The sequence below is a fragment of the Brachyhypopomus gauderio genome, chromosome 6, assembly GCF_052324685.1.
Source record: "Brachyhypopomus gauderio isolate BG-103 chromosome 6, BGAUD_0.2, whole genome shotgun sequence".
In the NCBI taxonomy this organism is placed as follows: Eukaryota; Metazoa; Chordata; class Actinopteri; order Gymnotiformes; family Hypopomidae; genus Brachyhypopomus; species Brachyhypopomus gauderio.
In genome coordinates this window covers 24990786-25004988 of record NC_135216.1, presented here as the reverse complement: position 1 = coordinate 25004988, position 14203 = coordinate 24990786, and the positions used below count along the sequence as shown (strand labels likewise).

The 14203-nt window shown below is 47.4% G+C and overlaps 1 protein-coding gene across 3 annotated transcripts; it reads right to left on the bottom strand.

Annotated features, from left to right (window-relative positions):
• Positions 1–4278: 4278 nt before the first annotated feature.
• Positions 4279–13958, bottom strand: recql4 (RecQ helicase-like 4). 3 transcript variants are annotated; one of them, XM_077009931.1, is made up of 24 exons: positions 13569–13958; positions 13292–13325; positions 13123–13208; positions 12891–13031; positions 11448–12439; positions 10921–11020; positions 10677–10839; positions 10457–10585; positions 10070–10222; positions 9874–9966; positions 9584–9720; positions 9383–9466; positions 8780–8968; positions 8405–8587; positions 7793–7994; positions 7429–7706; positions 7119–7256; positions 6507–6903; positions 6215–6344; positions 5894–6060; positions 5488–5677; positions 5201–5360; positions 4954–5062; positions 4279–4822 (listed from the first exon to the last, which is right to left on the bottom strand). In XM_077009931.1, exons 1-24 carry the CDS (start codon positions 13650–13652, stop codon positions 4701–4703), a joined length of 4461 nt encoding a protein of 1486 aa, XP_076866046.1. In that variant the 5' UTR covers positions 13653–13958; the 3' UTR covers positions 4279–4700. The 3 variants fall into 3 exon arrangements, with proteins under 3 accessions (XP_076866046.1, XP_076866047.1, XP_076866048.1); XM_077009932.1 differs by having other exon boundaries at positions 10689–10839; XM_077009933.1 differs by lacking the exon at positions 4954–5062.
• Positions 13959–14203: the final 245 nt, after the last annotated feature.

The following is a 14203-nucleotide window of genomic DNA, read 5'->3' as shown; positions in this document are numbered from 1 at the left end:
TTCTTGGGTTTTTGAAGGAAAAGGTTGTTTTTCCAACTCCAAGAAGCTAATAAACAGATATTGTTCACAGGAGTCTTTTGCTTATCTTTACCCAGAACTCCTCCTATCTCAGTTTTGAAGAACACCATAGCTTTCATTATTTATTTTCTTATGCATCTTCTGACATATAAAAGCAATTGTTTCTATTACAGTCTGAGATATTTTCCAAGAATTTGGCCAACTGCGCTCAGCATTAAGTAACAAAGGTAGGCCATTATCACCAAACTTAAAGGACTTATAGCTTACAAAGTTCACACATGAAAAAATCTTATCTGTAAATCTTATCATCAGTTATAAAGCTCTACAGATGAACTCAAACTCACATGGTCATCACTTACAGTAGATAAGGGAAACATTCTCCAAATCAGTCTCCAAATGCTCTGTCTGACTGTCTGTATTTAACCTGGATCTTGCAGTTTGAACCTGCGTTTGACCCAGATGTCTGACTTATCTGACCTGCTGGTTGTGCTACTCTATAACCAGTGGCGGACTTAGCAATTTGGGGGCTCAAGGCGAATTTTGCTAGGGGGCCCATCAACATTAATATGTGAGAAATAAGTCAGCTAGTCAGGGGGCCCCTACAGTGGGCTGCAGTGGGAGGGGCCCAAGGCAGTTGCCTAGGAACGCCTCTATGCAAAGACCGACTCTGTCTATAACTCTAGATGTTAACAGAATCTGCAATTACAGATTTACATGTAAATATATGTTACCCTACCTATCAAAAACCTAGGACACCATACTTTGTGTTTTTAAATGTACTTTTCAATGAAGAAAGAAGTATTGTAAACATGAAACAGCCGACCAGCACTGGGTATATTTTGCAGCATTCAGAATTTTGTTTAAGAATAAATATTGAGTTTCTAACAGCAAGTATTGACCATCTTTTGAAGATCATTTTAAGCATAACCTCTTTGCATTATGAATCAAGTGGATATTTGCAGTAGAAAAACACTTCACTTATCCTAATATTACTCTATATTATGCTTTTGGGTTTAATTTTTATTTTAGATATATGCTTATTTTTGTTTTTATCAATGAAGTCCATTAATGTGATATTTATTAAGGAAATCACTTCAAAAGCAATTGATCCATCGGTCATCACACCATAGACACATATGAAGACAGGCTTACACAAAGGTTGTAGGTGCTTTCATCTAAAAGTGTTTTCTAAATGAATTCTAAATGAAGACAGAGAAACATTTTGGCATGTTGACTCTGTAATTCAGAACGGGAGAGTGAAAGGCGTGAAAGTGAAAGAGAACGTGAGTGTTGTCTGGTTGGTTCTGCTCCGAGTGCTTTAAAATTACAGCTGCATGTTTCGCCAAGTTTATGTCAGTCCATGTGATCCCAGGAGAAAGAGGAGGCAGCCAAACGAGTTAAGAGAAAGGAGTTATCATTTTAAGGATGATTGCATGAGAAAATGGTCTTCACAGCATTAAACAGCTCTTGAATGCTTTATTGTCCTATAATCACTGGCGATAACCATCACTCAGCAACTCCGTGTAGTGTAATATCAACAATGGAGCTCTTTGGGGACATGACACGGGCATTAGGTTTCTATTCCTGGGTGTAATGGTAATTCTAATGCTCAAGCAATTGAGAAAAAGCCATGTAAAATATCTGCAATATATCTGTGCGGAGCCAGCTTCAGACAGAGCACATAGAGGAAGTGTTAGATTCTGCGTTATCTGGGAGCTGGAATCTCGGAATTCACACCACACTGTTTGAAGAACATGCTTACTTATATTAATCTACAACCAGAAGTTGAGATTTTGGGTGATAGAACTGATAACATGGATCAACAGAAATGTCAGAAGTGTTTACTCTGGTCTGTTCCCCGTTGAAGTCATCTAATGTTCAGCTGGTTTGTGCATTACACCTGTTCTGGTCAAAAGCAATGTGTCATGTCGTAACCAGACATAGCTTGGAAATGCTCATTAAAACATTTACCAAAATTAGTTGCACAAAACAAAACTACATGCAACACCACACCCGCTCTCCCTGGAAGAACACAAATCCTCCCGTTTCATCCAGGTTTATGATCGTCAAAACACGTCAGCTCATGTGGACTGACTGAACACATGTACAACACCAATGAACATACAGAAACACACAGAAACCATCTGCATAATTAAATTAATTCCAATAACAGCGGCTCTCAAACCAGTTTAGCAAAAAATGTCTGGGTCTCCTCAGTTAGCACAAACTGGGGTCAAAGAGATTTTCAAAAGCTGAAAAATAACCTTAAAAGATAAAAAAAAAGTCTCAGGCCTCACTCCGTTTTCACCATGGCAAAACTCACCATGGCAACCTCGAAACTCAGCTCAGTCTGTATGACCTGATCAAGTGATCTGACATGAAACCCATGTGTATTTGTATTTTAATCTAGGCTTTGATGTCACTCTACGCATAATTAAATAATGGTGGAGATGAATTTTTCCTTTAATGATTTACAAAGGGGTTAATCATATACAAATGATAACTTTCAGAACATGTGGAGCACACAAGGGACATTTTTATAATTCCGTGTTTATTTATTGAAGTAACACTGCTCTCTAGTGTATGTGCTGAACAAATGCTTTGGATTGAAAATGATGCATTGACTAAGCGTTTAAATGGAGCACATACAACATGCTGTAATTAGTTATGAGCACACAGAGGACCTCAGTATTTTCAGGTTGTTTTGTTTGTAATTTTCCAATGAGATTCTGATAATGCTATGACGACGTGGAGCCTGATCAGCAACAACACAACTGATCTCAGAGCAGCTTTAGCTGCAGTTAGCGAGATGTCTAATTATCATTCATTTCAAGCAAGTGGAAACATTAAATTGGACATAAATGGGTGGTTAAACAACAAAACAGGCCTTGATAATTGTTTTAAGCTGTTTAAAAAGTCGTTTGCAATACTGAGTGGTAGTAAAGTAGTAAAAATTCTTTTAATAATTCATTCTATATAAAAAGAAGAAACAATGAGTGAAAAACATGACAGAGATTAGCACATGACAGGGAGTAGCACATGACAGGGAGTAGCACAAGTGGTTGACCTTTGCGCCTGTAACAACAGGTGCGTTAGCATTGGAACTGGACTCTATAGGGTGGAGGATCTCCAGGACTGGGTTGGGCCGGTCCTGATCCAAAGCTCGGACCTCACAGGAACACTATCTCTGCTTCTGCCCTATGTGTGACCAATGGGTTCAGTAGACCAATCTGACGGGCCAGTGAAAAGCAGATGAGGCTGAAAAGCACCAGGAGTGAAAAGGCCACACAAGCAGTCTGTAGCCCGAAAGACCCCTCACGTCCCGGGGTGAAAGTTCAGCAATAGTAAACGGCCTTATTACCCAGCAGGACAGAGATACAAAGCAGACCCTGCCAACCAAGATGGGTTTTTTTAAGGGGGGAAAGGGTCCGGTATTGTCTACTCACTACACACTACCCAGTTTCATCACAGGAAAGGACATGCAACCAACAGCTGAAGCGTGGCGTGAATACTAGGGGTGTCACATGATCTCGCGAGACGCAAGTCAGCAAGATTTCTCGTCGCGTAAAAAATCTGTCTCGCGAGATTTGTGATCCAGCTAGCAGCCAGAATGACGTGGGAAAATACAGGTATTACTACTGAAGATGCCACCGCCACTTTCACATCGTTTGTTTGGCAGCATTTTGCAGTATCCGGTTGAAATGATAAATGGCAAGAGAGTGACTGATAAGACACAGACCATATGCAAACATTGTATGAAAATAATGCCGTACACCGCGGCCAATACGAGCACAATGCAGAGATATTTACAGCAGCACCACAGCTCAGTACTCAAATCAACATATCTCACTTGAACAGAGGTAGCAGGGACAGAAAAGCGCTTTGGCAAGTTGAGACAGCAAAGGATATCGGGAGCAGTGTGGGGATGCTAATATGCTAATATGTGGACATGCTAATATTCTTAAAAATGAACATGGCAGTGTAGTTGCAGCAAATTCAGTGACATACTTGGTCAGGCTCTGTTTGCACTATTTGCACTCTGTATTGACAGAAAAGAACTTTTTGTTTTGCACATAATATTGTTTGAGCTTGAAAAAAGGAAAATATTTAATTTTATTTTAACTTTTAGGAAATTTTATTTTAATTTCAATTTGTAGAGGAAGAAGTTTATTAAAAGTTAATGCTTACATCATGCATGTTAAGTTATAATAAAACAAAATGCATGTGTAACTCAGTTAAATAAAAGTCTGTTGTCCAGTCATATAATTTGTCATTTTAGTTTTCTTAAAATCTCGTCTCGTTCTCGTGAACCCAATATCGTGTCTCGTCACACCCCTAGTGAATACTGAACGACCAGTGTGATGAATGTCTGTTGTCCTGAAACCACCTGACTTAGTACAGCGATTTTACAGCTGTTCTGTCATTTTAAGTGCCTGGTACGCACTACAAAGTACAACCACTTAAAAGTCTGAATTCCATATCACAGCACAAATAATCAGTAGTAAAGAAAAGTGTTAAAAAGGTCTTATATGACTGAACGACAACAAGTAGAAAAATAATCTTTATTGTAAAATAAAATATTTTATATACGCTGTTCCAATATATAATGTCAGAAAAGCACTACATGAACATTTACACATTTAGACACTGATAATCGAGAGAGCACCGCTGAAGTTCTTCTGTTACCTGGTTCTAATAATCTCCTGTGTAGCTATGCGAATGATCTCATTGAAATCAAACTGAATATATTTTCTCCAGTAGCGCCGATCCCGGCCGTACGTCTGTGCTGGGTAACACGGGCTTCCTGGAGACAGCGGGAGAACAGAACCGTGAAAACACTGCCACAACGTGAACCCAGGAGACCGAAGTGCAGACAGCGAATGATGGAGGGAAGGAGGGAGAGAGGGAGGGATAAAGAAACAAGCGCACACACACCGATCCCATGGAAGATCCTGGCCACGGCGCGGCCGGAGAAACGTTCATCGCTGCGACAGGCCAGGAACGCCCGAACGTCCGCCCGGACCTGCTCCTCCCAGTCCTGCAGCTGAGACACAGCGCAGCCCCCACGTGGCGTCAGACGTGGCGCACGTGACAGTAGGCGTGGCACACGTGGCGTCAGACGCCTGCTGCCCCGTCCTCCCACATCACCAGCTCACAGGATGACCACATCACAGACACGAACCTTGTGAGTGGCGAGGGCCTGGTCCTGGTCGCCGGGCTGGTCGCCGGTCACGTCCAGCTCTCTCCTCTTCTCGAAGTAATCAGCCAGCAGCTCCTTCAGCTTCAGACTCCTCGTTTCATCCAGTTCGTCCAAGCAGGAGCCACAGCTGCGATACGCAACACTACATGAGACACACACACACACACACACACACACACACACACACACACACACACACACACACTGTGGATGAGCGCGTGTGCCGGGCGCGTGTGCCGGGCGCGTGTGTGTGTGCGGTGGTGTGGGACCTGCGGAAGGCTCTGAAACAGGCCCCCAGCTGCAGCAGCTGTGTCCTCTCTCGCGCTCGCACCCTGCCGTGCAGGAAGGCGCACACACCGTCCAGCTCCTCGGCGGTCAGGTCCCCGCAGGAGCGCAGGTAGAAAGACAGGGCGGAGAAGCCCACGTGCACGCCGCTACGCCCCGTACCGCCGTACGCACCTGAGCACACGGCATCGCAGCCATCAGTACTTAAATAAACCGGGGAAACTTCAGCCTCTACAAACGCACACAGCACACAGATAGAGCAACCGAGCACTCTTGATCGACTAACATCTCCCAAACTGATTCCAGAACAGTCACGATGGGCCGTTCGTCACCGCAGGGGTTATACAGATAGAGCACTGGGATCAGGGCTGACGCCCGCACCGCCCCCACCTGCCTCCGTCACCCACTGCAGCTGTCTCAGGCCCCTCTTGACCAGGGGGAGCTGCCAGCCCATGGTGTCCGCCAGCTCCACCACGTCAAACTCCAGGGAGTCGCACGCCTCCACCTTGTGTCCGGCCAGGCGCCTCCGTGCCAGCACCACCGCTACCGGGGGACACCTGATCAACCACGAGAGGAAGGTGGAGGCGTTACCACACCCACAAAATGTGTTTGGTGAAGGGAAGGCTGTGCATTTGAAAAATGTTTTTTTTTTATTGTTTTAAACAGCTACGAGCCTTATTTACACACACAGAGACACATTCTACTACTTACAGTTTTGTCAGTTTGCGGATTTGCTGAGGACCCCCATAACACACTATCCGGCACATTGAGAGTGTGGGGTGGAGTAACTCCACCCACCGCTGAGGGTGGAGCTCCAGATAACACAGTAGAGTCTCCAGCCCTGAGTAGGCAAACACACACACGTGTGAAATCATGAACCCATATGAAGATGAGCCAAAGCAAACTTACTCACTGTTACTGTCAAAATCAGTCTTGCCAAAAAATCACTCAAGCTTAACGGCCCATTAACTAACTAATGTAAAGTGTCCTCGGGGTTCCTCACCCTCCTCTGTGACGTCCAGCGTCTCCACGGTCTCCTCCATGGGGATGGCCCTCTCGTGGGTGTGACAAACACGCTGAGACGCCTCCACCCTCACGCCCTCTCCCGTCTCCCCACCGCCTCCTTCCTCTCCTCCGCCTCCGAGCTCCTCCTGCACCCCCTCCTGCTCTGCAATGGATCCTTCGGTCTCCCCCTCTGCCAACCGTACAGTTGGTCTGTCCCGCTCTGGAGAGCCGTCCCCCCGGTGCCGTGTTGGGCCTGCGGAGAGCTCCGTCTGACCCGGCTGACCCGTGTGGCCGCTGCCGTGCGGTGCGGTGACCTCTGGGGTCTTCTGCTCGTTCTCTCCTGACTCACACAGCTCCATCAGCTCCACCAGATCAGCGTCATCCACCTCCGGAACCTGGTGGAGGGGTTGGGACAGTCAGCTTCACCCACACCAAACCAACCCATGACCTGACCCAGCTCACCAAACCCGAGAACGTGTTGAAGACGTCACCACAGCTGATATTTGATCATAAAACGGCAATTACTAAACCATTTTTTAAGCATTAAGCAAATATGTAAACCAACATCAAATATTAGAAATATGGGGTGGGGTCGCAGGGTCAGGCTCACCTGGGCCAGGTGCTGCCGCCTCTGATGGATCTGCCGGCACTTGCAGGGAGGGAAGACCTTCTGCACCAGCCTCTTGATGGTGTAGTAGTCCACCGTGTCGGCGTAGATGTGCCTGCGGAGCTCGTGGAGGTCCCCGCCCTGCCGCACACACCACACACACACACACACACACACACACACACACACACACACACACACACACACACACACCTCACTTCAGCTCCGACGCAGCGGACGCCCCGACAAGCTCCACCCACCGACTGGCTCCACCCACCGACTGGCTCCACCCCCTACTGCAGTGCGTGCTCACCTCCGGGTCCAGGAAGAGGTGGCAGTGTGCGGGCTCTCCGTCGCGGCCCGCCCGGCCGATCTCCTGCACGTAGCTCTCGAAGCTCTTGGGCATGTTGTAGTGGACGACGGCGCGCACGTCGGGCTTGTCCAGGCCCATGCCGAAGGCCACCGTGGCCACCACCACGCGCAGCTCGCCGCACATGAAGTTGTTCTGGACGCGACGGCGCTCGGCTGCAGACAGGCCGGCGTGGTACGCCTCCGCCATCCACTTCAGCGGCTTTCGGATCTTCTTCCGGGCTGCGGGTCCAGAAACCGCAGAAACATCGTCAGCAGAAGGGCTCGGAAATGAACTGCTGATCCCGATTAGAGGCGGAGGGCGTTACCCAGAGCTCTCTTCTTCTTGCCCACGGGGTTGTCGTCCTGGTGTTCGTCCTTGTTGGGGTGTGAGGAGCCCCTCAACGTCACCCCCTGCAGGCAGGTGCGGAGCAGCGCGGCGATGCGGTTGGTCTCCTCACGCCTGGTACAGTACACGATGATGGAGTCCAGCGCACCGAACCGCTCGCCCTTCAGCAGAGACACCAGGGCCTGGGAGACACACACACACACACACACACACACACGGTTCCCCACCGCAGGAAACGGGAGGTACAAAAAAAAACCTGATTCAAGGAGAAATTGTGCTGTGGTGCATTTTACATTTTGCAGTGAGCCCTAATAGTTCTGCACTTGAGGCAGTCAGTGGTTTGAACGTTTGAGGCTGAATCAGCGTGGACTACGGCTGTGGTCAACAAAGTACAAATGTACATATAGCTTAAATAATTACTTACATTATTCATAATGACATCCTTAAACTATAAGACAACACGTAATGCTCAGATTGACTTAAACATCCGTTACAGTTACAATCTAGAGGCAGGCGGAGACATGGGGGGAGGGGTTAACATGGGGGGAGGGGTTAACATGGGGGGAGGGGTTACCATGGGGGGAGGGGTTACCTGGTCTTTGTCCCTGTCCGTGGACACGGACAGGTGCAGGTTGTGAGGCACGGCGGCGGACCGCACCGCGATGCCCTCCTGGTCAGTGATGTCCAAGTGGCGTGCGATGTCCAGGGCGGTGGACAGGGTGGCTGTGGCCGTCAGACCCAGCAGACAGCGCACGCCCAGACGCTCCCTGAGCACCTGTGGCCACACACAAACACACGCACGGTGGTACGGGGAGAAAAGTAAACGAATCTATTTGTTTAAAAACATTATCTTCTCTTCACTATGGACAGACTTCAGCAGTTAGCATAAGTCAAGCTTGCCCTGTACGACGCAGCTCTGTGGGGGGGGGGGGGGGGGGGGGGGGGACGTTGGCCAGGGCTGACCCACCTTGCACAGCCTGAGGTAGCAGGGCCGGAAGTTGTGCGACCACTCGGACACACAGTGTGCTTCGTCGATACAGGCGAATGCCACTGGAGGGAGCTGGTCAGCAGGGGGCAGGCAGCCAGAGCCCAGGTGCCCCCCGCCAACCAGAGCCTCGGGAGAGAGCAGGAGGACATGCACCTGACCTGCTTTCACCTACACGCCATCACACACACACACATGTACACACACACACACACATGTACACACACACACACATGTACACACACACACACATGTACACACACACACACACGTACACACACACACATGTACACACACACACACATGTACACACACACACACACATGTACACACACACACACACATGTACACACACACACACACATGTACACACACACACACACACACGTACACACACACACATGTACACACACACACACACACACACACACACACACACACACACACACGTACACACACACACACACACACACACACACACACACATGTACACACACACACACACACACACACACACACAGAGTAAAAAGCCTGCCACACTTTATGGTATTCATGCCATAGCATCTTCCCCAGGTTCATGTTCACCTTTTCAATGGCTGCCTCTCTTTGTTTCTGAGACATGTTGGAGTGGATGCACGCCGCTTTCAGCTTAGGGGGGAGACCTGAGAGCTGGGGAACGATTACAGACCGTTACAGACCGTTACAGACCGTTACAGACCACCACGCAGACCGCCACACGCCACCCCCATCCGGATCTCAGCACAATCACACGTGAAGCCGTCTTACCTGGTCGTCCATTAGGGACACGAGAGGGGACACCACCAGGGTTATGCACTTTGACCTTAAGGCGTAGAGGTAGGCAGGCAGCTGGTAGCACAGAGACTTGCCCATGCCAGTGGAGAGAACCACCAGGGTGGAGAGACCTGAAGCACACGGACAAGAACACGTGGTGTCTGTCTGTCTGTCTGTCTGTCTGTCTGTCTGTCTGTCTGCACGGGCATTCAGTGAGGATTCGGACGCCCATTTCTATCACCCTTATCCCCCATTTTAATTTGTATATTGGGTGTCTCACACACCTGAGAGGATTCTCATGATGGCCATCTCTTGGCCGGGCCTGAAGGACTTGTAACCGAAGTCGCGTAGAGCTTCGTACACCTCTGATGGAACGTCTGTGACAGGGGACGACGCCATTGGTCCAGACCACAACTGGCACAGAGCCAACCCAAACTCTTGTAACAGGAAGTCTGAGTGTAGTGAGTTACGAGGCCCTACCTTGGACTCTGCCGTCCTCTCGGGGCCCGTAGAGAGGTTCCATGGGCGGGGGAGGGGCTGGCCGCTCGTAGTCTGGCCGCATGACGTTCAGCAGGATCTCCTCCCCGGGATCGGCCCTCTCCTCTCGGCCCTCGGACACATCAGGGGCCACAGCTGGGTGAGAGAGGTGGTGAGAATCCACCGAGCAAGATTAATGCAGCTTTCACGTTTGGCCGCATGTTCTTGCTGGTCACGACCCCCGCCACATCACCCTCTCTCCAAAGAACCTGACGAAACCTGGAATAACTGATGAAGACTGACGTTTTGAATAGAAATGCTTGCCTATTGTGCAAGTAATCCGCTAACTGTTACTATAGCATTAACTGCTCAGGACCAGTCCAAACTCACCAATAGGCTCAGAGCGTAGAGTTCCGGTCGCCCTGGCAACTTCTTCTAATGTGGGCAGTTCGAATGGCTCCTCCTCCTCCTCTGGAGGTGTGTCCTGCTGAGCTGGCCCGCCCACAGCGACAACCGGAGCTTTGAAGGAAACAGACGCATGAATCACTGAACTAGCCAATAGGAGAGCTTGCGTTTCGCACCCAACCACAGAGACACCTTTGAGACACACCCTGCGTCTCACCCCGTCCCCTGCAGTCTCGTGCCCAGTGTCCGACCCCGCCGCATTTGTAGCAGCTGTCGCCCTGTCGGCTGAAGGAGGCGAACCTCCCCCGGCCGCGGCCGGCTCCTCCCCCGAACCTCTCCCCCTTCAGCTGGAACTTCTGCACGTACATCTGGAAAACAGGGCGTTCGATTGGCATCACGGGTCGCTCCAAGGCAAGAGACCCAGCGCCCCTGGGCGTCGGTCCACTCACCTGCTTACGAAGGGCAGTTCCTCTCAGGGCGAAGCCTTTAACGTGGGACTTCTTCTTCAGGTTGATCCTCACAAAGTTCCCATCGGTGTTTTTGGTGTGCCTGGGTACAGTTGGAAAAAGAAGTGCTGAGAGTTTGGACGTATGAATACAGGGTCAAAATCAATTATAACATTATTTTCTACACTACATTAACATCACAATCTATGTTAAGCACATGTGTAGAGGAAGAAACCCTCCACAAAAGTTCTGGTATGACCGTTCACATTAAAATCAGATGTCCGTTTGGTTTCCACAAAGAGATTCAAATATGATTTGAGTTTGATAATTGAGTCTCACCATCCCTCACCATCTCTGTAATTCTAATACCATGACAACTTTGTTTTGTTTTCCAGTTCGGGTCCGGCGATTAGCGAGCCGCCTCAGACAGACTTTACGATCATGGCTGGTGTATGCAGTTTGCACTACCTGCAACCAGCCAATCAGTTCCTGGTTGCCAAGCATACATCAAAAGTCCATTAGTGACTCACCTGATTCTGGCCGTGTTCTTCAGCCTGGATGAGGCAGCTCCTGGATCCTCGTCCTCCACCTCACCCAGAAGGTTCTCCTGAGGCACCTTTGGCTTCCGAGTTGCCATCTTCTCTGTGCTGAGAGAAGTCTCGTTCTCTCCCTCCTCGAGTTCTTTAACTTTCTTCTTCCTTGCTTTTGGAGCAGGACATTCTCCGCTAGCACCTGCTTTCTTTGTCCTGCGTCTTTTCGGGACGTGTCCATTTCCCTCCACTGCATCGTCTTCAGCTTCCCTCTGTCGTTTGTGTCCTTTTCCCCTAGAATTCTTCTGCTCGTTACGTCCTCCCTCAGTTTGGGTCTTTCGACGAGATTCTTGACCTTTCCTGGACCCTTTGGCTTCTTTCCTAGTCTCAGAAGCAGGAGTGGCTTCCCCAGGCCCACCCAGACCCTCTTTTATGGGTCCCAGCTTGATCTCTCCTCCAGAAATGTGGTCAGTATCCAGCTCTCTACTGCCCTCTAGAGGATACTTCTCCATATCCACCTGCACTGTGTCCTGTGGACACTCCAGGGATGCTGTAACTTTGCTTTCCACAGGTGGGTTCGCAATATCTTTACCAACTGCTGCAGCATCAGCTCTACCACTAGCCTCTACAACCTTTTCTTTAGGTAGAACTGAATTGCCTGAGACCGGTTCATCCTCCACTTCTCCGAAGACCCGACAACGTTCAAGCCAGCCCCTGTCCACCGAGCAAAGCCTCTTGGTGACGGACTGCCTGAGAAACTGGGCCCTCTCTACATGCTTGTCTGCAGTCTCCGGGTCTAGTGAGCACGGCCTGGACGGGGTGAAGGTAGGGAGGGGATCAGTGGGTTCCTGTCCCCACTCAGGGCTGGTTGGCTTTGGGCTGAGCAGCTCTGGGTTTGCTGGTTCTGGTGGCTTTGCGCTAACTGCATCATTCACGGATTTCCTTGGGGTCGCTCGGGGGGTTACCGATTTCTTCAGAGAAAATGGACGGTCCTAAATTAATAACAAAAAGGGAACACATTGAAGACAGAGAGGCTTTAGATTCCTTCAATGTTTCATAAACAAAACTGATTTTGTTACTGGTGCAGCACATATATTCAAACTATTCATAAAACTTTTAATAAACTATTCATATTTATACTTTTCCCTCATCTTATTTTTACAATTTAGGTAAAAATGTATTTTATTTTTATAATGATAGTTCCAAAATGGACTGCTTTATTTCCACAAAATCAAAAAAGAAAGAAAAACAAATGTAATAAAAAGAGAAAATATGATATATATTTAAATATGAAAACTATGATTTTTTTTTACAAATAAGTTGCATATTGTCTAGTTTGCTCTAGTTGACGGAGGGCCACAAGCTCCCAAAGAAATGGCAACACAGCTGAATACTTCACTAAGTTACCCTGAATAAGATATTTTACTTAAACGTCAGGGTCACCTTTGATAATGCGCTGAGGTTTGACTTTAGCTTCATCCCAAAGAACTGGGCAGAGGCTTGTAGAGACTCCTTCTCTTTTGATGTGAGTTTAGGGACTGCGGCTGGCATGTTCTTGCGATTTAGGTGAGACCCCCAGCAGTCCTTCAGAGGAGATTGGGAAAAAGTCAGTGTTATCCTGACAGACAGCTATCCTGAGAACATAGTAAATCTCACATTTATATAAGCCACTTACAGCTGCTGGAGACTGGATCACTTCAGACGTTACATGGGCCTCGTTTCCATTTGCCTCTTTCAGCATACGATATTCTTTATAAAGGTCTACAACGAAATATTACAAAATAAATTTACAGGCACAAAAGTTCAACCCTGAAACAGAACTATGGAGAGAAACATCAACTTACTTTTTGTCTCGTCTGGTGCTGCATCTATATCATCCTAAAGACAACACATTATTATTAACACCTATTATTAACACGATTATTGGTATTATTATTAACTATTCCCTAATAAAACGGGAATAAATAAATAAATCTGAATATATCTAGGTAGCTGAATAAATTATCACTTTATATCCATCTGGTACATTTTCAGGTAGTTTGTGGGTAAACTGGTGACATTTAAAGTCCAGAGGAACTCAATAACCACAATGTAACTATAAACCACATTATCCATATTTACCTTATTCGGTTTCCTGTTGTTTATTTCAGTAAATGAGCGCTCCCACTTTTTTAGTAGAATTTTTACGTCGTTGTATCGATCCATATTGACAATTATTACTCAAGAAGATTTCAATGTCCAACTTTACCTCACGTTAGCTAGCTGCTAATGTAGCTAACTAGCTAAAGTAGCTACTGTGGTACTGGGGTGTGTTGTTGTATCCAGTTGAATAACCTTATCATGGCAATTACTACAACAATGTAAGATACAGAGTCTCTAACCAGGTTATAATGTGTATAGTTTTGATGTGCCACACATAAGTATAACTGAATAATGTCTATCTAATCTAAAACAACAATGAAGTTTGCACTGAACTGCTTTAAATTCAGCGCGCCAAGCGTCAAGCTTGTGGTAAACAAGGAAGTCGGCCGCGTTCTAACAATTTCAAAATAAAAGTTTGTTTTAAAAAACACAATAAAAATATGGGTTATGTTAAAAATTTAATTTAGATACCGAATACATGTTTGTACATGAAATCAACCGTTTAAATAGCACAATTAATTGTTTAATATTGTGGAACCTGCCACTGGACTAGGGAAATGAGCCTATTTACATGTACAGTTACATACAGTGGTGTATGTGCTTGATTTAGTCAT